At 32.3% G+C, this 21,510-nt stretch overlaps 2 protein-coding genes across 4 annotated transcripts; both read right to left on the bottom strand.

The window, feature by feature from the left end:
* Positions 1-9,462: 9,462 nt before the first annotated feature.
* Positions 9,463-12,279, bottom strand: LOC126706227 (annexin Gh1-like). 3 transcript variants are annotated; one of them, XM_050405567.1, is made up of 5 exons: positions 12,157-12,236; positions 12,019-12,071; positions 10,770-10,921; positions 10,426-10,650; positions 9,463-10,098 (listed from the first exon to the last, which is right to left on the bottom strand). In XM_050405567.1, exons 3-5 carry the CDS (start codon positions 10,884-10,886, stop codon positions 9,580-9,582), a joined length of 861 nt encoding a protein of 286 aa, XP_050261524.1. In that variant the 5' UTR covers positions 10,887-10,921; positions 12,019-12,071; positions 12,157-12,236; the 3' UTR covers positions 9,463-9,579. The 3 variants fall into 3 exon arrangements, with proteins under 3 accessions (XP_050261524.1, XP_050261522.1, XP_050261523.1); XM_050405565.1 differs by lacking the exon at positions 12,019-12,071 and having other exon boundaries at positions 12,157-12,279; XM_050405566.1 differs by lacking the exons at positions 12,019-12,071; positions 12,157-12,236 and adding an exon at positions 11,024-12,006.
* On the bottom strand, positions 12,102-20,918 carry LOC126706225 (uncharacterized CRM domain-containing protein At3g25440, chloroplastic). The gene is made up of 5 exons (XM_050405564.1): positions 20,608-20,918; positions 19,364-19,802; positions 17,970-18,371; positions 14,677-14,832; positions 12,102-12,507 (listed from the first exon to the last, which is right to left on the bottom strand). Exons 1-5 carry the CDS (start codon positions 20,655-20,657, stop codon positions 12,469-12,471), a joined length of 1,086 nt encoding a protein of 361 aa, XP_050261521.1. The 5' UTR covers positions 20,658-20,918; the 3' UTR covers positions 12,102-12,468.
* Positions 20,919-21,510: the final 592 nt, after the last annotated feature.

The raw sequence follows: 21,510 nt of genomic DNA, 5'->3' as shown, positions 1-21,510 counted from the left end.
TATTATATATATTTTTACACATTTTTTTACCCACACGTATTTTAAAAATATATAAACAATATTACTCAAACTCCTTACCAAACGGGCCCTATATGACCAAACATTTTAGAGGGGAAACCATAGTTATGCTAAGAACACAACTTATCCATATGAATCTATTGCTTTTATTCAACTACTAATTACTAATACGAAAAGAATCACGTTAACAGGTGCCTTGGCTCCGTTTGGGAGTTCATAAGGGAAGGGAATGGAATGGAATGATCATAAGGGAATGGAAATGAACGGAATGGAATGGAATGTATTTAAGCAAGAGAAAGGAATGAAAAAGAATGGAATGGAATGGAATTAAGTAACCTTGATTGGATGTTTTAAAATGAAGGAATGGAAAGGAATGGAATGTAAGTAATGGAATGTAAGTAATTTTGTTTAGGAGCAATATGGAGGGAATTGAATGGATTCATTTTATAACAATATTACTATTAGACCCTTATTTTAAAATAAATAATTGAATATACAGGGATATTTTGGGAGTTTTAGTAAAAAAATCATTAAATCTAATTCCATTCCCTCCCATTCCTCCCAATTTTGGGGGGAATGAAAATTTAAGATTTTAAGGGAATAGAGAGGAATGAGTGTTCCCTTCTACTCATTCCATTCCCTTCTACTTAAACTCCAAAACAAGGGAATGAACTTTCCATTCCCTCCATTAAAACTCCCAAACAAGGGGAAGGGAAGAATATTCTAAAATTATTCTTTTTATTCCTTTCCATTCCATTCCATTCCCTCCTCCCAAACGAGGTCTTAAGGTCATTGTAATAAACTACATTAAGAAAGTTTTAACATTATTTTTATGAGAAATATAAAAACTGTCAAAATAATTAATTGCTTTATCATTTTTCCATAATTTTTTCTTTAAAAAAAATAGCTCCTAAACTAATACCCTTAAGGCATCAATTAACATTTCTCATCCTGAAACTAATATTAAATTACTAATATAATGGAAAATATTAATACAATAGAAAAATAATTGCCTTTTCTATATACTTTCTCCGGTTTCGTTGCTATCACAACTCACCATGTGAGCAAGTTATTGTAAAAGTTGTGACTTTAATTGTGGTTTTAACATTTTTGGGGGAAATAATTCAACCGATAAGTCTAGAGATAATCGTTGAGGTAGTTAGTTGTTATTGATATGTTAAAAAAACATTGTCAATAGTAGGTCTAGATAAGAATTAGTAAAAATTTGTTAATTCAATAATTATGAAAATTGTTGTGTTTGCCGTATTACTTGAATTCAATTCTTCTAGACACATACATTGCCATAGCTTATACATTTCAATTTGTGATTAGATTACATCACATGTACATGAGACCTTTACTGATACGTGATGAAAAGTATTCCAATTATCATTTGACATATTTGGTTTGATTTGATGTATCATTAGTTTTTGGATTATATTATTATGAGTCCGGTTAATGTGTGCCTTTATGGCACATATTAAACTTTCTATTTTTAGAAATATTTTTTCGGGAATTGAAAAAGCTGTCATTACTTTTTCAATTCTCAAGAAATTTTTTTCCAAAAATAGAAATAAATGTGTGCCCTAAGGGCACACATTAGTAAAATCCTATTATTATATAAAAAAAAGAATCTATTGAATTTTGACCTCTATTATGCGGGATTTTAATTTGATTATATTATTATTGATTTGTTTGGAGAAGAATCAAAGAGAAAAGAGCGTTAGTTTAACAAAACCCCAAAAGGATGGCCTAAGCCAAGGTTAGGGCACAAGTTCAAGAAAAATCATTAGACTAAAATAGTGAAAGAGCGATCTAACCAAAAGTTAGGACACACTCACACAGATAAAAATAAGAGAAGACCCTCTAAAAGCTTAAAGTCCAAAAGCGTTCAAGGCAAACAAAATTGATCAAGTGATGACATGCGTAGCGAGGATAATAACATGAAGAGAAGAAGAGAAGAAATGCCTATAATATTTGGCTTTCAAGTTATACACACTTGGGAGAAAACATAAAAAAAAAAAAAAAAAAAAAAAAAAAAAAAAAAAAAAAAGAGCATAAATATATTCTTCCATTCATAACCCAAACCCCACCTACATTACAATTTATAAATATACATTACAACCTAACCCAAAAGACAAGTTTTATGAGTTTGGGCCCTATTATGTTAGATTAACCACTTCTTTTTGACATTCTTAGTCAATGTTGGACTCCATTCACACATATATTCCCAAGAATCTCTCCTTAACGTGTGAGTTTTTATTTCTCTCTGAGGCACGAACCAGTCCTACTAGTTGCCTTATGGACTTTTTTTCATCACCAGCATGTCATTCATGGGCCTTTTGTACGCTATTCATAGGAACCATATGTCAACCTTGCATACTTACAAAGTTGACTCAACCTTGTGACAATTACCTAAGGCCTCCAAATGGAAGAAAGCCCCCTCTAGTAAGGGCTTTTCACTTAGCAAAAAAAAAAAAAGATTTGTTCCAAATGTTTTTTGGAAAAGATTTGCTCCAAAAATTTTAAACAATAAAAATTAATATTAAAAAAAAAAAAAAAAAGCAATATCATTCAATAGTAAGGGCTGTTTCTTCGTCGTCTCAGAATCACTCTTGGCTGGGCAATATCTTTGAAGATGTTAAATGCCTTATGCGTGGAATGCAAGTGGTATCTGTCAATAGTGTTAAGAGGGGGGAAACGAGGTAGCACATGTACTAGCTAGACATGCTATGAATATTGTTGATGAGATGTTTTGGATACAAGACCCCCCTCCCCCAGCTGTTGCTGCTCTGTACCATGACTCTAATATTCAATGAATAATACGTCACCGATTGGCCTTCAAAAAAAAAAGCAATGACAAGACACAACAAATGCTTTATCCATTCAATGCTTATCCCAATCTATCTAGCTTTTGACTTTTCTACATAAAAATAAAAAAAAAAAAGTTATTTTATTAGTTAGTTTTGGCTTCCCCAACATGTATTGTACAAAAGAAAAATAATTTATTTATTTAGTCAACTAATTTTCTAAGTTTATATCTTTTACAAATTATGTTACTTGTGTACTAATCTTTATAGCAAAATCAGATATACTTCTAGCCCAGATGAGATTACAATAGATCTTTCATTTATCACATAAACTTAATTGAGTAATGTTATAGTCACAAACTATTTTACAATATTTTTATAAAATATTGATGTGGTTAATATCTTATTAGTTTTCATCTAGGCCCACTATTTTTTTTTTTTTTTGAGAAACATCTAGGCCCACTATTAATATCGCTTTTTCATTTACCATTAATCACTCACAACATTAGGAGTTTGTAAAATAATTTGTATTTCTAGCATTATTCAACTTAATTATTAATTTTACATATCAAAAGTTGGAGAAAAATAAATTTTTAAGTAATAATAATAATATTAAAAATTAAAAAAAAATATTATTTAATTAATATTTAAATATAAAAAGGCTTAGTTATTGTCTTAGGCCCCCAAATATAATATAAGGGTATGCAGCCAATCCGTCAAAATCGACTTGATCCAACCCAACCTATTGAGTTGGGTCGGTTTTTAGGAGTTGGTGGATTGGATTGAGTTGCGAGATTTTTTAAATTTTTTTATTCAATGGGTTAGGTTGGGTTCAGGTCATAAGATTCACAAATCTACCTAGCCTGATCCAACCCGCCTATATTTAATATTCATTTAAATTCTAAAAAATATATTATACAATTTTTTGTTATTTACTTTTTTTCCCCTCATCCTAAATAAAACTCAAACCTTAAGTTCTTCTCATATAGTTTGTGTTGGTTTAGTATTATATTTAGGATTATTTGATTATAAATTTGCTCTTATTTGTGGTGGAGTTGTTTTAATGCTCAATTTAATAATAATAGTAGTAATTAAAAAAAATTGTCCAACCTGATCCACGTGGGTTGGGTTGGATTTTTTTTTTTTTTGACCCACCATGGTGGGTTGGGTTGAAAAATTCCTTCAACCTGATTCATGCACACCCCTACCGAAATATATTAAGCGGCTTTACACACTAATCGATGGAAAATGGCTCGTACATTCTTGTCCATTGAAACTGGACACTTCACCGTGATCTAGCATCACTAGCAATGCTTCTTTGTTAGGCCTTTCTCCAGGATCTTTTATGTGAGTTATTTAGGTTTGCTTTGTTTCCATTGTTGAAGGGACCTTAAACATCTCGCCACCTTCACCACACACCATCCTTTGTTTGGCTTAGCTATTTTCAAGATGGTTTGTGTGAGCCCTTTAGTTAGGCTTGCTTTGACCTTGCCAGGAAAGGACCTTGAACACATTGTCACCTTCGCTGCATACCAACCTGAGCTTTGATATACCTAGACCCACCCACCTGTCTTGCCATGTCTACTCATTGTATTCTCAATCCTCATAAAGTGTTTTTAAAAAAAGTATATCTACTGACTTTTATGGACATCAGAGCCATTAAGATATTACCATACCGGTGTTTATATCCTTGTAAAAGTGTTCTAATTAGAGAAAGCATCTTCGTTGTCATAGGCATTAGAGCTATTAGGTTGGTAGTACACGCTGGTGTTATGTTTCCCTTGTTATTTTGTTGATCAATGATCACTGATCACCATCATTAATGATCATTGTTAATGCGTAGTTGTAGATGTGCACTTGATAGCACGTGCCTTAGTGAGCGAGATTTTACTCGAATAGAATATTTCATAATAGGACAGTTTAATAAGACTACTCTCTCACAACTTACAACCATAGGACTCACAACATTCTATGATAGAAAAATCTCAAACACCCTCACATAAAATACTTTATGCATTCTGGACTAATGTGACAGCAAAAATCTTATTAAAAATGTAGAAATTAATTACATACAAAATGAGTAATGGTGGGATTATAATTTTTATCTAAACTTATTTACGTGGTAAGTTTTTTATTTATTTACGTGGTAAGTTAAGAAATATAAAGTTGTGGACCCATTACATATACCGCACTACTCATAACTTAATGCAAATCGTGGCAAAGTAATCTAGTCAAAAAAATCTCTTTGAAATGATGCAATGCCATTAAGCTTGCACAGTGCCCTATGGATTCATAACTCAGAAGCCTATACTGTCAAGGCCACTACCACTGCCACGATCATATAGGACTACAGCTTAATAAGAACCACTGGGTACGGATTTGGATAATGCTGCAATAGCAATATGGGATTGAAAAAAATAAACTTTTAATTTCAACTATTAAATAATAAAAAAAATTAAAAAGAAATTGAAAAAGTTAAAAAGTTCAAATTAAAAAATGAAACCGGTAAAAATTAATGCGAGTAATTGTGATGTAATTACACCCGACGCAATACCTAGGTATTGCACCGGATCCGAACTACCTTAGTCATGTACAGTACAGACTACAGTACAGAGCAGTGAAGGGACAGGGCACAAATTTTGGAGAAAAAGTTCGTTTCAGTCTGTACTGAATATGACAAGAACCGAATCAGCTTTTAACATTATCACGTATTAATTACAATTGTACATACCAATATACCATAGCAGGCAGTATCATTCGTAAGTTTTTAAAAATGACTTTCTACTGAGCACTTTAAAAACATGCGTTAAAACCAGAAGCGGTAAAATTGAGTACGACTTACTGTTAAACTTGACATGGCATGACATAAAATAAGTAAGTCATGAGTTAAGATTTAATGGTTAGTGTTATGTTCCGTTTGATATGATTAATCCATTTAATAAATGATTTGGATTAGTGTTTATCATATAGAACCCATTTGACTTGTCTAACTTGTTTAATTAAATGTTATTTTACCGATATATCTTTCAAACCTTAAGTATATATACTTATTAGTCATTATGATTTATTTTCTTTGATATATTATATTGATTATTTGTGATATTAAGATATGTTTTAGTTTTGAATGATTATTTGTGATCTAGTTATTCGTTAGTTCTGAATTTTATATTAAAAAAATATTTATTTGTTTAGTTTTTCATAATTCACATCAATTTGGTTAATAATAAAAAAAATTTTAATTTCTTTTTTCCGTTTTGATAAAATCTAATAAACAAGTTGATACGATTGACCCGTTTAATAAATAAGTTGTGTTAAAGTTCAGGAATCTTGACCCGTTTAATAAACATGTCAGGTTAGGGTTGACCTATATAGTCGAATACCCATGAGTCGACACGACACAAACCCAACACACAAACACGAATTGCCAACCCTAGTTAAAACCCTTCAAAATATTGTTCATTGCCAAAGACAGTGTGTTGGAAATAAAGGAGAGATATTACCTGACTTTTCCTTGAAAATTACACAATATGATTTTACCAAAAGAGGTGGCGAAGATAAAGCGTGGACCAAGTCACTATCTTGAGACATATCATGTTGTTTACAATATATTTGATGTAGTTAGACAAATAATTACTGCACGTTGTCTCCAAGATACAACAACCCAGCTACCTTTGTCGATTATTCTTGTGAGCCTGCTCTTAGGATATAAGCTCCTTATAATACTTTTTTTTCCCAGAAAATTTAGTAAAATATAAAATATTTTTTTGTGAATAATAAGAAGCAGTAGATGGTGAGTGTTTAGAACAATAATAAAATTGTTTTTGAAAGTTTGTAGCTTTGTAATCCAAAAATGATGTGATCTTGAAACTTTTATTTCTTTTCATATATATAGAGCCAGGCATGTAACTTGTTCTTAGCCAAATAATTAAAAGGTTTGATATCAATTAAATGCTGATAAAGCTATTGAAAAAAACAATAGACAATCAACAGCTTTCTTTCTATGTCTATATATATATATATATATATATATATATAAGCTGGACAACAAAAGTCTTTTGCCAAATCTGTATGTGTTGAAAACAAATTAATAGCCAAATCAAATCGTCTTTTGGTGTCATAATGCTATTGAAAACAAATCAATAGTCCATAACGTGGCTGAACTTTATTACAAATCCTTTTAGAAAGCTTCAGAATATATATTACAAATATTGCTTGCTGTTTTGACTTTCCATTCAACCAAATAGTAAATACTTGTATATATGATAACTTATTATAATATATAATAATTCAGAAATAGTTTGTATACTTAATTTGCTGAAAAACCTTCCAAATATGACGTTAACATATTATATTCAAAAAAAAAAAAAAATGTTTGAATGTAAAACATTTAGAATGGAAAGTATATATTTGTAATAAAACCAAATATGCTAACAACGATGATATTAATATCATGTTAATGTTCAGAAATTTCCTAATTAAAAACCATTGATAATAGCTACTCAAATTTTGAATAATATTTGAATTTCATAATTTAGCAATCAATGTATCTATCATTAAGGGATAATTGATTTTTTCAATTCACATAAATGAGTATTAAAATAAATATGATATTTTTATATAAATATCCAACACAATGTAAACGATTACGGATAACGACAATGGTTAATTTGCCTTGGGCAATGGCTATTAGGGCACTTTATTTTTTTTATTTATAAAATTCTACTTTAACCTAACCTAAGTGTATGTGTGTGTGAAACTCTTTCTTGGAGACTTAAATCATTGTCCTTATCTCCTACACCCCACATCACAAACACTTATACTTGTAGAGTGATTATCACACTAAAAATGCGTGGTGGTGTTATTATGGCACTTTCAGCAATATGACGGTAGCTTCCAAATCAAATTTTGCCTAATTAACCACAAAAAATAGTTATATCAACTTATGCATTAATTGTACAAAATGCATTTTTGCTATAACATTTGTGTAAATATACACAAGCACTTTTGTTGTGCATTTCAATTTTTTATTATTTCTTCATGTTTTTCGAGGATGAAAGAAGAGAGTGGATGATAGTTGATGTGTGTCAAGAAAGAAAAAAAATTTAAAAATCAAGAAAATTTAATTGATATTTTAATGAAATAAATTTTAGAATAAATAACCTGATATGGGTGTTTTGAAAAATGATTAGGTAAAATAGAAAAAAGTATATTTTTATATTAAAATAGACATAAATTTTGTACAAGCTGATATGAATGTTCTAAACTCGTCGACTTTCAAATGATCATTCAAAAAAATAGATCAACTAAGTTTTATAAATTTTCTACCTTTTTTTTTCATCATTGTATAAATTTACTTTTTATCTATCGAAGATTTGTGGACTTAATTTTTTTTTTCTTTTTCCTTCGAAAATGAGATTATGATCAAATTGAATTAAGGTTGAATGAGAAAATATTATTCCCAAGTTAAATGGTGGTATAAACAAAATTATACACTTTTATTTCGAAAAAAAATACATTAATTGATATTATCGTTTATTTTTTTTATTTTATTTTTATTTTAAAGGTTGATATACAAAATAGGATGTAAAAAGCATTCTTGACTAGTACAAAGGGTGTCTACGGATTTGATCTAGTCGATTTTGTGCTCAACTTGCACTCGACCCTATCACACCAAGTATGTGGAGAATGAAATCCTCCACCAATAAAGTAGGAACGGTGGCTTGACTGTGCAGTTCTATATGGGTGGCAGGTGGATTTAGTTAAAACTAGCTAATGGGGCAATGAAGTGCAAAGACGGTGGGGTTTGGTTCAAGAACACAAGATCTCGAAAAGAATTGGTCGGAGATCTCAAGAATATTATTATATCATTATATGCTATATAATGTCATATAAGATAACATCTATCAATCAAAAGAAAAGAAAAAAAAAAAACAAATTAAAATACAAAAACATTGCATCATCCTAAAAGAGAGGTCAACACAAAAATTTATCTACCTAAAATAGAGATACAATAAAGAATTAAAAATCCACCAAGAGATATATAAAGAAAAAAAAAAAAATAGAGAGAGGGGGAGTATTCACTTTTTTGTGTAGGCAAAATATGGATTGAATGGAAGAAAGAATAACAAATTTTTATAGTAAATAAAATGGGGAGAAGAGTCAATATAAAAGGAAAATGAATGGATGAAGGAATTCTAACATTAAGGTATAGAGTAGTGAGAAGATAAAAAGATAAAAGTGAGCAAAAAATATTTGATAAAGTATAATTGTAAGGTGACAAATTAATAAGGAGAAAAATAGTTAAAAAATGAGAAATAAAGTGTTAGATATGTGGATGATGTAGCTTAACAGAAGCGTAACAACAATAATGCTATACTTTGGTTTTTAGATATATATATACAAATATAGATATATAGTATAGATTATACATTTGGAATTTCCACTGTGCATTTGTCATTAAACTTGAAGTAATTTTTCTGTCCTTTTATTTTTATTATCTATTTTATTATTAAATTTCAGCCCTATTTTACACTATTGAAATATTTATTTGGTTTACCTATGAATTTTTGGCATAATTTAGAGGGAAGTTCATGAGAGAATGAAATTCAGAGAATATGGTAGAACTCATTGGTAGGAAGAAAATGGAACATGTTCTTCATAGACACTGTAGATTAAACACAACTATAGCCATCAACATACTACCTGCATATACATCACTTTTTTTTCTTTTTCTTTTTTCATTTACTTTTTTTCAATTACGATTCACTAGTCCAACCAAGATTCCAGCTACAATGTCATTAGTCTTGTCTTTATTATTGTTAAATTCCCTTCTGACAAGGTTCTCAAGGGAACTGCCTGTTTTTGTTGCAAAAGCCCTGTTAATGTCTTTGATATCTATCTCGGACCTGGTAATAACTATTCGAATCAATATCTCTCGAGCATCAGCATTCTTCATTCTTAGTTGCTTAGCAAAGAACCTTTCAGGGTTTTGTATGCAACGAATCACAATTCGAAGCTCTTTTCCAAATTGCCCACACTTGCTTTGCTTCATTGACTTGGAGAATTCATTGCCATAAAGCTGTTTGTAAGAGAGGAGAATGGCTTTAACTTGGCCAGAATTTCGTTGACTTAAAAGTGAAATGATGGTTTTTTGGTCAACACTTCTCCCACTTTCAACGGCTTCATACAGAGTCTTGGCATCACACATGGCCATGCTCATGTCCACTTTCCCACTATAGTTGCGACAAGACTTCAAAACTGCCATCAAAATCTAAATAGAATACCAAAGACGAGTTCATAACATGTTAGAATAATGGTTAAGCGATTAAATTTATTATTTCTTATCGGTTTAAGTTTTTGGAATAATTAATAATTTATTATAGTATCTGAACAAGTGTCATAAATTTTTGGAACAATTGGTAATTGAGTGGTGATTGTTGTATATTAATATGTGCGTACACACAGGTGTACAAACAATTGAAATCATGAGTTGAAGACACGATTTCAAGTCATCTCACGATTTTAGTGGTGGTACACCAATGTGTCCGTACACATAGATGTGCAATAAATATTTTCCTTGGTAATTTATCGTAATCACCTCTTTAAATCCACTATTAATTTTTGTTGTGACATCTTGTTCAAGATCAGAATTGTATCTTGAACGGTAGGCCTGCTTAATACACTGCAGCTCCGAAGAAGGTCGGCTGCATGCAATCTCAATGAGTGTGTTAAGATTCACACTGCTTCCATTTCCAAAGAGTGAGTTCCTCACTATTTCAGCATCACGCTCTCGTGGTTCAATCATGCGAAGGTAAGCTGCCCTCTGTACATGCAACATATTTTTAACATTATGCTTAAACTATATTCATACATATTTAAGTATGAGGGCCAAAAACAAAAAAAACTTGCTAAAGTCAATCTAGTTTTGATCAGCATACTCACAGCAAATGGATTATTCCTTTGAATATTTGAGACGACATGAAGAACATTCTGGCCATAAAGAGCACTGTAAGTTTGGCAAATGAACTTAAATTCATGAGAATTTCTGTATACGAACATCTCCACAAGCCTTTGGTAGTTGATTGCACCATTGCCTATTATTCAGTTAAGTCATTGGATGGTTAATTATAGTTCAAATAGAATTTTCTTTGCATCAAAACAAACAGATAAAATAATGAGGAAAAAGTAGCAAGTACCAGATAAATAATTATGAAGATGTTGGCAATCCAGTTCATATTGTTCAGAGCTTTGAAAAGAACTGCTAGACATTTCAAAAATTTTCCAAGAAAATCTCTGTATATTCTTAAATTTGTGATGTGAAATACCAAGAAGCCTAAGACACCTTTTTATAGGACTCAAAAAGGAATAATTTACTTTGTTTCGCTTTTTAACTGGAAAAGACTTTTAATCAAGGGAGGATATAACAGCCACGTACAAAGTGGGAGGAACATTCAGAATGGAACATATCCTCAATTCCATTATCAACCGTACCATTTCTACCACACTTCACTGTCTTATCCCAGCTTTACTCTCAACCGCTGACTTGCAAAAAGTCCCTCCCTATTGTAAAACAATCAAGTGCCAACATTTGTCTTTTTCTTCTCTTACAAATTACAATCACTAACAGCTCTTAATGATGTCTACCTTAGAAGAGAAATTCATATTCCCACCTGGTTTGTAAGTGCTCATATTAGCTTATTAGCCACCACCCATTGCGGTTCATGTTTCCAAATGTCAAAATATTTCACAAGAAAATTCAAGGGTCCATATGGCATCTCAGTTTGACTTGTGATACACAGTTTCCCCAGAAGCCACAGTGAAAATATAAAAAAATACGAAATTCAAAGAAGGATTTTAGGAAGTCCAAATTAGGCACTGGATCTTTTGATGTTGGTACACAAGTCCAAATTCTTAGTTAATTGTCAATTAAATGTAGATTGAAGTCTACATTAAGGATTCACAAATAATTTATTTAGGAAAAGGAAATAATTCAGAGACATAAATCAAAACAACATTTAAGCTTTGTCTTTTAATTAGTATATGTCTTGGATGCTGAGCTTAGCTTACTCTGTGTTATTCAACAATATTTCAAGATTATATTCCTACTTAGGTGTACCACACAAATTATATTCCAGACAGGCTGCAGGATAAGAGGGCAGAGTAACTAAAGTTGTACCAGATGAATGTTTACCATGAGGCCAAGGCTATCAACAAACTGCGGAGCTACTTCTCAAAATCTCAATTCTGTATTAAAAAATTGATAATGGTACACTGAATTATTCTTGGTATAGACAAAAAAGTAATACTTAAAATAAGTAAAAATGCATACAAGGTATTAAGTTGTCAGACCCCATTGCTTCCCTCGTTCCCCTGCAGATATTTATGATTAAACAATCCACCGGAGAATCCACCAGCATCTGCAGTAGCCACCATTCCGTTATTTCCAAAGGAGTAGAAGAGAAGACAAGGGATCAATTGCATCAAAAACTGAATGAATCCCTACGAGGGCCATGATAAAGCTAACAACATCAACTTGGATTCCATGTTATTACCAAGACCTCCTTGCTCATGGAGCACAGCCGAATGTACTATCATCTCTGTTTGGCAGTCGTGAAGTAATGTTTAGCCAAGAAAACCATGGTTAACTTAGTAATACTTTGCAGTGTATGTTGTTATTGTCCTGCAAAACCAAAAAATTACAATTAAACTAAGGAACTAATGGCGCACTTCAATAAGCCAGATGAGTAAACTATGGATTTATTGCACATAACTCATTGGATTTATCTTTGGTGAAGAGAGGGGGGTGGGGGGGTTGGAATCAATTTCTTAAGATCTAGTGATCAAAGACAAAGTAATAAATCGTATGAAAAAAAAAAGATGAACTAATTTATTAAATTAAAAAAAAAAAGTGCAGTCATGGAACTATTGATCTGAATGAACAATTGAGGACTAAATTAATGCTCCATAAATTAATTTAAGTAGACGCAATGCGTGTGTTGTAAATGTCTTCACTCCTCTCCAGACTCCAGTACAGATAATTAATGAAAAAATATTTTTGATACCATGAGGAGATTGGTCCATGTCATTTACAGCTCAAAATGAAGAAAGAAACATGATTACCTACACCTTCTTCCAATTAAATATATGAAAATGATCATAGTGAAGCAGAACATTTAAAAAAAAAAAAAAATTATTACAGACGAATAATACCCAAAAACAGGGGTAACACAAGTTTCCTCTAAAAAATTTACAATCCAAATTTTAAGAGGTCGAGAACATATTTTTTTAAAAGTAGGTACACTGCCTCAAAGGGTTTAAAAAATTTCCTTTTTCCTGGTTTGGGATCAGTCAACACCACCGCCAAAGAAAAGTAGGAGTTGACAGCATCAACCATAGTGCTTTTGCTTGTGACTTTCTTGGCCACGTAGTCAAACTATAAGTGGTGCCAAACAAAATGCATAGGGCACTAGTCGCCATAAGAGTAGGGAATGAACTAAAAGTCACCCTTTTTTAATTGCATACATAGCAAAAAAGTCAATTTTCAGGTCCAACCATTAATCTCCCCTGCCTCAACATTCCATCTTTGCTTATCAATAAACAGTATTTTTTCCCCCTAGAAAATAAATAGCACATAATTGATGCTAGTCATTCCATGCATTTCACAGAAGATGCAGCTAGATCTTTACGAGGAATGTCGAAAATTGGGAGCCTATTACAAAGTAAAAGAACACACACACACACAAATTTATATAAATAGAGAGATTCAGATTCAGAAATATCACATTTTATTTACACTAAAAAGTAACTTATAAAATTACATATGTATGCACAGGATACTTACAAAGCTTATGAAGAAGCCTCATGCAACATGTCAACCAGAAAAGAGACATGGATTTATTTGATTTAGGATAAATGGCTACAAGCTAATACAGCGAAAACAAAATAACTTGATATTTGATTTTGAGATATGTTACATAATCCACTTGCTAAGTCCATTACCAATTAGATTCTCTTCTCTGCTGGTTGAATTCAGTAAATATACTACAGAGCGTTTAAATAATACTTTGAGGCATCTCAAATTAATGCATGGCCAAAGAAATTGTTGAGGGGATATAACTAAAGATGATTTTCAACAGAGAATCAATGAAAGGAGCACAGAGTATAACAGTGTGCTAAAGCATATGGCCACAGTAAATATTGAACATTGTAAATAGATTACAATGCCAATGAGCTCTAGCAAAAATGGTACTTTCTCCCCCCATAAGAATGGAGTAGAAGGTGGCATGAGTTCAAAAATCACTGGGTTCATGCACTACTTACGAATCGGCTACACACACACACACACACACAAGAAATGCTATATCCACCACAATTTCACTTCAAATCCAAGGTGGCAAGTTGTCATTGGTGGGCAAAAAAGTAATTTCAGTAGTGGGTATAGATTAAAACCAGTAACAACTTGTCATATAAGATTTGTTGTGAAAATGTTATTTATATAAAATTACTATATATATATATATATAGAGAGAGAGAGAGAGAGAGAGAGAGAGAGAGAGAGAGAAACATATACAAGTGAGGTAAGGTACAATACATTCCTAGTACATATTATGAGATAACTTAAAGGACAAGAAACTATAAAAGAATTAAAATTCCTGGTTGTTTCTATTTTATAATAACATTTGTTTCTTCAATAAACCATGAATGACCCAAGCATCGGTAAAGTTACTCTTATTAAAAAAACTGATTTTATTATTATTATTATTATTTTTTTAAAGAAAAATCATACTTGCAAGTACACATAGCGAAAACAGTTAAGTATGAGGAAAAACTTAAAAACTATAAAACTTACCAAACATGTATTAATCACAGAATCTTTTGGGGTGCCATCTTTTGCTTTCTTGTAACGAGCAAGGTGGTCATGATAGTCTTCTAGCTCTTTTTCCAATTTTTCAATGAATTGACTAGTGTGCTCAAGTGACTGCTCAAACTTATATTTTTCCAATGCCTGCAAATTTTGATACCAGAAGAAACAATTATGGTCGAGGTTAATGTATATGTTGTATAATCGATGAATTACCATAATACCATCAACACAAATTAGCCATCCAAGTTACAATATCCCGACCATCGAGGTCATACATTGATAGATACAGTAATACAATGTAGAACACTTTCTATCTTTTTAAGAAATATACCGTATGAGAAAAACAGTAATACAATGTAGAACACTTTCTTTATTTATTTTTAAGAAATATAATGCATGAGTATTCCAAACTACTAAATTTCAAGAATCTGCTAATACAAAATAACCATTTTTAATACGGTTTTAAAAAACGGAACGGTCAAAGAACTGGAAAAGGGTCTAGTTCCCGATTGAACCGGTTGATCCGATCTGGTTTTTAAAACCATGGTTTTATTTACTTGCAGTTCCAGTAACTAAGAGAGATGTAAGTTATTGCACAAGATATTGAGAAACATGAGTGCAATGAACCATCTACGCTACTCAAGGATTAAAAAGAGTACTAATTGGGAAAAGTTTCAAACAAGATATATGATCTATAGGTAAAGCAAGGAAAAAGGACAATGCAGAGCCTAAATATTGTTTACTACTAAAACAGTAACGCTACAAATTCTGTTTATTAATTGCTCAAGAAAAAAAAAAATTAGATATCAACTATATGAATATCAATAAGTGTGTTAAATTGTGATTTTTGTTCCAGTATTTATGTGACATGAGATTGAATAGGGAAGGGATATAAGTTAATGAAATATAATTTTGATAAATAAGGAACTTAAGGTATAATTGACTGATTAGGAACTTAAAGTATTTAAATAAACTTTGGGGCTTTTTCTGAATAAATAACATTAATAGTTTATTAAAGCTTCAATTGGAAGCCAAGAGCAACTTGTATACCATTTGCTGCAGTCTAAGGGTGCCTAGATAAAACCTCTAGGGTGACACACTAAAAACTAAAAATAAATGGGTAAATTGCAAAGTACACACCTAAAGTTTGGAGTTATTAGGATTTTACACCCTGAAGTTTGAGAAATTTGCAAAAATACACCCTCAGTTAGTTTTGGCTGTTAAGTGACACATCACCGTACTGACATTTTTTTTTTTTTGGCCAAATCAGCCCCAAATGACGCTGTTTCACACACACACGCGCGCGCACACACACATATATATAAACGCCCAAAATAAAAACTCAAAACTCAGTCAAAATTTACAACACCGTTTCACCCAACAGCAACATAATTCCCAAATCAAAACCCACGAACCTAGCTCCCTAACCCTTACGAAAAATATTGGCCATTCATTTCGGACATGGAATGCAACTGTTCACCTTCATCACCAAACCAGACAAACCCATATCCCTTAGAATGTCCAGTGGCTCTATCACCATTAGTGACAACTTTTGCACCCTTCACTGAGGTGTATATAATTTTAAAAGTTTCTTGAAGCGTGTAATCGGTAACATTAGCAGCCAAATTCCCCACAAAAATAGTATAATCAGGACCATCATCATGATGCCTCTCTCCAGCACCAAGTGTAGCCAAGTTCAGCAGGAAATTCTGCTGAGTGTTTGGCATCATCTTCCCATTACAGGATTGCAATACCTGGGGTTTTTGTTGATTGGTTTGCTGGGTTTGTAGGGGTTAGGGAACTAGGTTCGTGGGTTTTGATTTGGGAATTGATTTGTTGTTGGGTGAAATGTTGTTGTAAGTTTTGACTAGGTTTTGTGTTTTTATTTTGGGCGAAATGGCATTTGTTTGGAGATGCTAGCTCTTCTATTTTTTTTTTTTTTTTTTTTTTAAGTGAAAAAGTGGCCCAAAAAAAAAAAAAAAAGTCAACACGATGATGTGTCACTTACCAGTCAAAACTGATCAAGGGTGTGTTTTTGCTAACAGAACTAAACTTTAGGGTAATTTCTCAAATTTCAGGGTGTAAAATCCAAACAACCCCAAACTTTAGGGGTGTACTTTGCAATTTACCCTTAAAAAAAAAAAAAAAGGGAAAGAAAATAAAGAAAAATGAAGAATAAGAGATGGCTAGAAAGAATGAGAATCCTAATTTCAGCTAGGATTTTGGGAATGATCAAAAGGAGACACTCTAATTTCCTTTGCTCGGATGATTATAATATTTGGAGGCTGTCAAGGAGACTAGAAGTTAAAAATCTCAGCCAGAAGAAACTCTAACAATTACATTAAATCTTGCCAAGGTAAGACTTAAAAACCCAGGGCTTTTGAGAATTTTGTTAGGGTTTTAATTTTCCATATACTTACTAGACACATTACTTCAGTGAAATCTCACTTTCATAATTAGCAAAGCCAAATTTGTTAGGGCTTTAAAAGGATTAAAGGAGAGAAGATGAGATGGACTTCAGGTAGTTTTTTGCCTTCAAGAAACTACCAATGTGCCTAACCACAACCACCCACTGAGTGCATCATTAGTATGACAACATGTAGTTCCAACTCTTTTTTTTTATTTTATTTTATAAATAACAAAATATCATTAATCAAAAACCCCAGGTACACCGGGAGTGTACATGGAAAGGATTACATCAAGATTGAAAATTACAATGATCAAGCATAACAAAAAGATTAGAACAAGAAAAAGAAGAAAAAACAAAACACCAATCAAACAAAGAGTGGAGGAGGAGAGATTTAATCTCAAGAATCTACTGTTGCATGTAGTTCCAACTCTATAACTAGGAAGCATGGACACGGGTATAGATACGGGTACGAAACAGTAACACGAGCAGTTTTTGAAAATTTATAACATGACACGGCGGATACGACATGGGTACGGCACCCCAAATGAAGTGTCCGTCCTTCTTAGCTGTTTATAACAATTTGAAACCAAGATCTACCAAACATCACACCGATACTTAAGATCTATTAAGATTTGGACAAATACTTTTCCATTAGTGCAAATATATTTAGATATAAGTGGGCAATCCCATAACTATTAACTTCAAAGGCACTAAGAGCAAAATTTTAATATACTCATCCAAGATAATCTTTATATCGAAACAAGCATAACTATTAAGCTTATGTTGACTTGATTGACAGAGAAGATGAGAAAATTTTATCCTATACTATCCTTCAGAAAATAGCCATTGAAAGGAAAGCTGAATTTACCTTGTCTTTAGACAGTGTATCTAGAGGTGACATTACTTGTGGCTGTACATAATTCTTTCCCCGGTAGAAAACAATAGTATTGTCAGCTTTTATGTCAATCACAATGCCTTTGCTCAGTCTAGTAAGCTCTTCAGCATATTCATGAATTTGTCCAGGCTTGCATGGCTTGCAAATTACCTTTACAGTCTCATGTTTCTTCCAATGGAGATGCATATTGAGAACAACCCCTCCAAATACACCACGCCTCCCAACTGGGACATAGTTCTTCTTTTTTTCACCAGTGCGCTTCAGGTAATGCCTTTCTTCCTCAGTTAGGATTTCAGGATCATATGTTTCAGCAGGTGCTTTGGGAACCTCAAATTTCCTTAATTTCTCTATCAACCATACTTCCTTCCGTTTGGCCTGAAGAGTATTCAAAAGTTATATATAGATACTAAAAGTGGCCATATGTTAGTTTATTTATTCAAAAAAAGAAAAAGCCATATATCAATATACCCTGAACAACTGAACCAAAGCATGTTTTTTGAGATATTACAGATCAATATAAACAAAATAAAGATAATTTTTTTTGCTAAGTAATAATGCTTTATTGAAAGAGAAATGAAAATGATCCTCAAGTACACAACCAGTGTACTAGGGATGCAACAAAGCTTCAAACATGGTTCATAAAAGATACAAGTTTAACTATGCATAAAACACTCAACCCCATCAAAAGTACGAAGGTTTCTCCCTCTCCAAATGGTCCACATAACACAAGGAGGCATGGCCCCCGATAAAAATAAAGATAACTTGAAACTGCAATTAATCAGTCAGATCAAAGAGGGGGTTCATATGAATTGCACTACCAAAATTACTTTTTGCATTTTCTTAAACAGTATAAGAAACAGCCATATTTGAACAAATACATGACTGTTTAATTAATGCAATTTATAACAGTTAGGTATATTCAGAATATCAGACAAAAGAACATTCTTCAATAGTAAGTTTTGAAATGCTCAAAGAACAGCAGGACTATATATAAAAAAAAATTCATGAATGGACAAAGGAAGCGTCTTCCCCCCCCCATTTTTAGGGGCTTCTCCAAAGAGAGAAACCCATCCAAAAATAGGCGTATGCTGCTATTTTTCGGCTAGCGCACAGTAAGTAAAGGGCAAAAGAATAGTTTTCTGTGCAATATCTCTGTATCAGATAATTTTTCAGGTAACTGTTAGTCACTGCATCATGTTCAAGAATTTTACAGAAGCATAATAAAAAATTAAAAACTTTGTATAAACAGAAGTTCTACATTTAAATCTTGATATCAATATTAAACCAACATAAACAACATAAAGAGATTAGAAAACTTTAAACTATTGACATTAAAAACTACAAAAATAAATTGAGTAGTGTCCAACCTTCTCAAGTTTATATCTAATCCTAACTTCTGGATTTGGAGATGTCATCTTCTTTTTGGCCTTCAGGCGATAGAATCTGAGTTCATTCAGCTTGGCCTTTTTGGACATTTTGACCCGTTTGGTTTTCACCCTTCCTTTTGTTTGGGAACCATTATTATCGACTATCCTACCCATAGAAAATCTAACGACATCATTTTCTGTCTTCAGCTCAAATGATTCTTTACTCATGTATCTAGCAGGTATCCAATTTCTAACAACATGAAAATCAAGCATATTTAATCTCTGCACTAATGAAAATTCCAATGGAGATGATATGTGCTTTGCTTCTACAAGAGGCCTCACTGCACTGTAACTTCTCATAGAGAATGAAGTTGCTGCAGGCAAAGATGAGAGACTTGGTATATTTTTCAGTAGACAACGGAAACAGAGTAGAGAATCCCTGCATAGAGGATGTACATTATCTATCACCAACTGCATTTAAAAAAATCAAAGGTCTTTTCTTATGGCACCTCTAATATTTTTAGAAATACAGGCGAAGTTTTTCTCCAAACAAGTTTAGAGGAATCTCCTCCAACCCATTAGGTGATGATCGATAAAACCACTAGTACTTTTGGTCACATGACCTATATAATGAGTCATGTGATGTGACTTGACTTGCTGATGATTTTACCAGCCATTGGGGAAATTAGCTTTGTCTTCATAAATAGTTATGAAATGAGTGGTGGGCGCAATGGACTTAAAAGATGTTGTCAGCACCTGGAGATCCCAAGTTCCATTCACCACATTATCAGTCATTTTCGTGTGTCTAGATAAGGAGTGAAATAGTTTGGCCAAAGATTAGGACGCCATTTCCTAAATCAAAAGGCGCCTTGAAAACCACAAATTTGTAGATTCTAAGCCTACGTTTGGATAGAGCTGAAACTGAATTTTCAGCTGCATTGTGTGTTTTTTAATGTGTTCTATTCACGAGACCCGTAAGTGCTTTATTCAGTAAAAAAAAAAACATTTAAAGTGGTATCATGGTAATATTTAGCATGTAAAAATTATTTTGTTATAGTATTTTCAATTTTCAGCTATAAATGGTATCCAAATAGACCCTAAATAGAGAAGTAAAGTAGATTTTCTATTAGGTTTCAATAAGAGACTACTACCCTTCTTTGAATCATTGCCTATAAAATCAAAAAAAAAAAAAAAATTGTTTATTTGTATCATAACAATCACAAATTTTAAAAGGGAGGGAATACCTGGTGCGAATAATAATGCCTCTTCTTCTGATTGAAAACAAGGAGAACATTGTTGACAAAAAACGATGTGTAGTGTGACTCTTGAAATTGTGAAATTCAAGAAATCAGTGGAAATTGATAGTCGTTTGTGTTGCAGTGAGCGGTGAGAGTTTTGGTATTGAGGAGAAACAGAAATCCCTATAACAGCCGACCGGTTCTCGAAGCCTCAGGCTGCCGTGCACTGTCTCCGCCGCTCTAGGCGTAGCTCTGCTGAAACACTTCCTTTTTTTTTCTTTTTGTTTCAGAAGTTTTCAATTTTTTTATTTATTTATTTTTTGTTTTACACGTGATATGTGTGTGGTCAGTGGTGTTATATTTTGTTCCCGGAATTTTCTATTCCAAACCAATCATCCCTCCATTCGGTTTTATTTTTTAATTTTTTATATATATATTTTTTTAATACCTATAAAAGCCAAACAATTTTGTTAGTTAGTAATATTTCCTAACTATTTAGGAAACTAGTAATTCGAGTCTTTTAGACTCGTTTTCTGTAGCAAATCGAGTTTAAGAGACTTGATTTATGTGTGTTGGCAAAGCTGAGGTAGACTAAAAGATCCACGTGAAACTTAAGAGGCTGTTTGGTTTAGGTGTTTCCATAACTCAATTCTCAGTTTCCATAATTCATAACTCAAAAATGGTGGGACCCATAGCAAAAAGGTTGTTTAGCAAACGATAACTCTGTTTCCATAATTCTGTTTTCATCATTCAATTCTCTGATTTTTGAGTTATGAGTTATGGAAACTGAAAATAACTAAAGGCTGTTTTCAGTTTCCATAACTCATAACTCAATGGCAATATTGTAATTAAATACACATAGGGACCCACAGCCGCAATTTTTGACCACCTTTTGACTTTTTTTTTTTT

This window comes from Quercus robur, chromosome 11, assembly GCF_932294415.1.
Source record: "Quercus robur chromosome 11, dhQueRobu3.1, whole genome shotgun sequence".
In the NCBI taxonomy this organism is placed as follows: Eukaryota; Viridiplantae; Streptophyta; class Magnoliopsida; order Fagales; family Fagaceae; genus Quercus; species Quercus robur.
The sequence above is the reverse complement of the archived record's forward strand: the minus strand, read 5'-3'. Positions and strand labels throughout refer to the sequence as shown.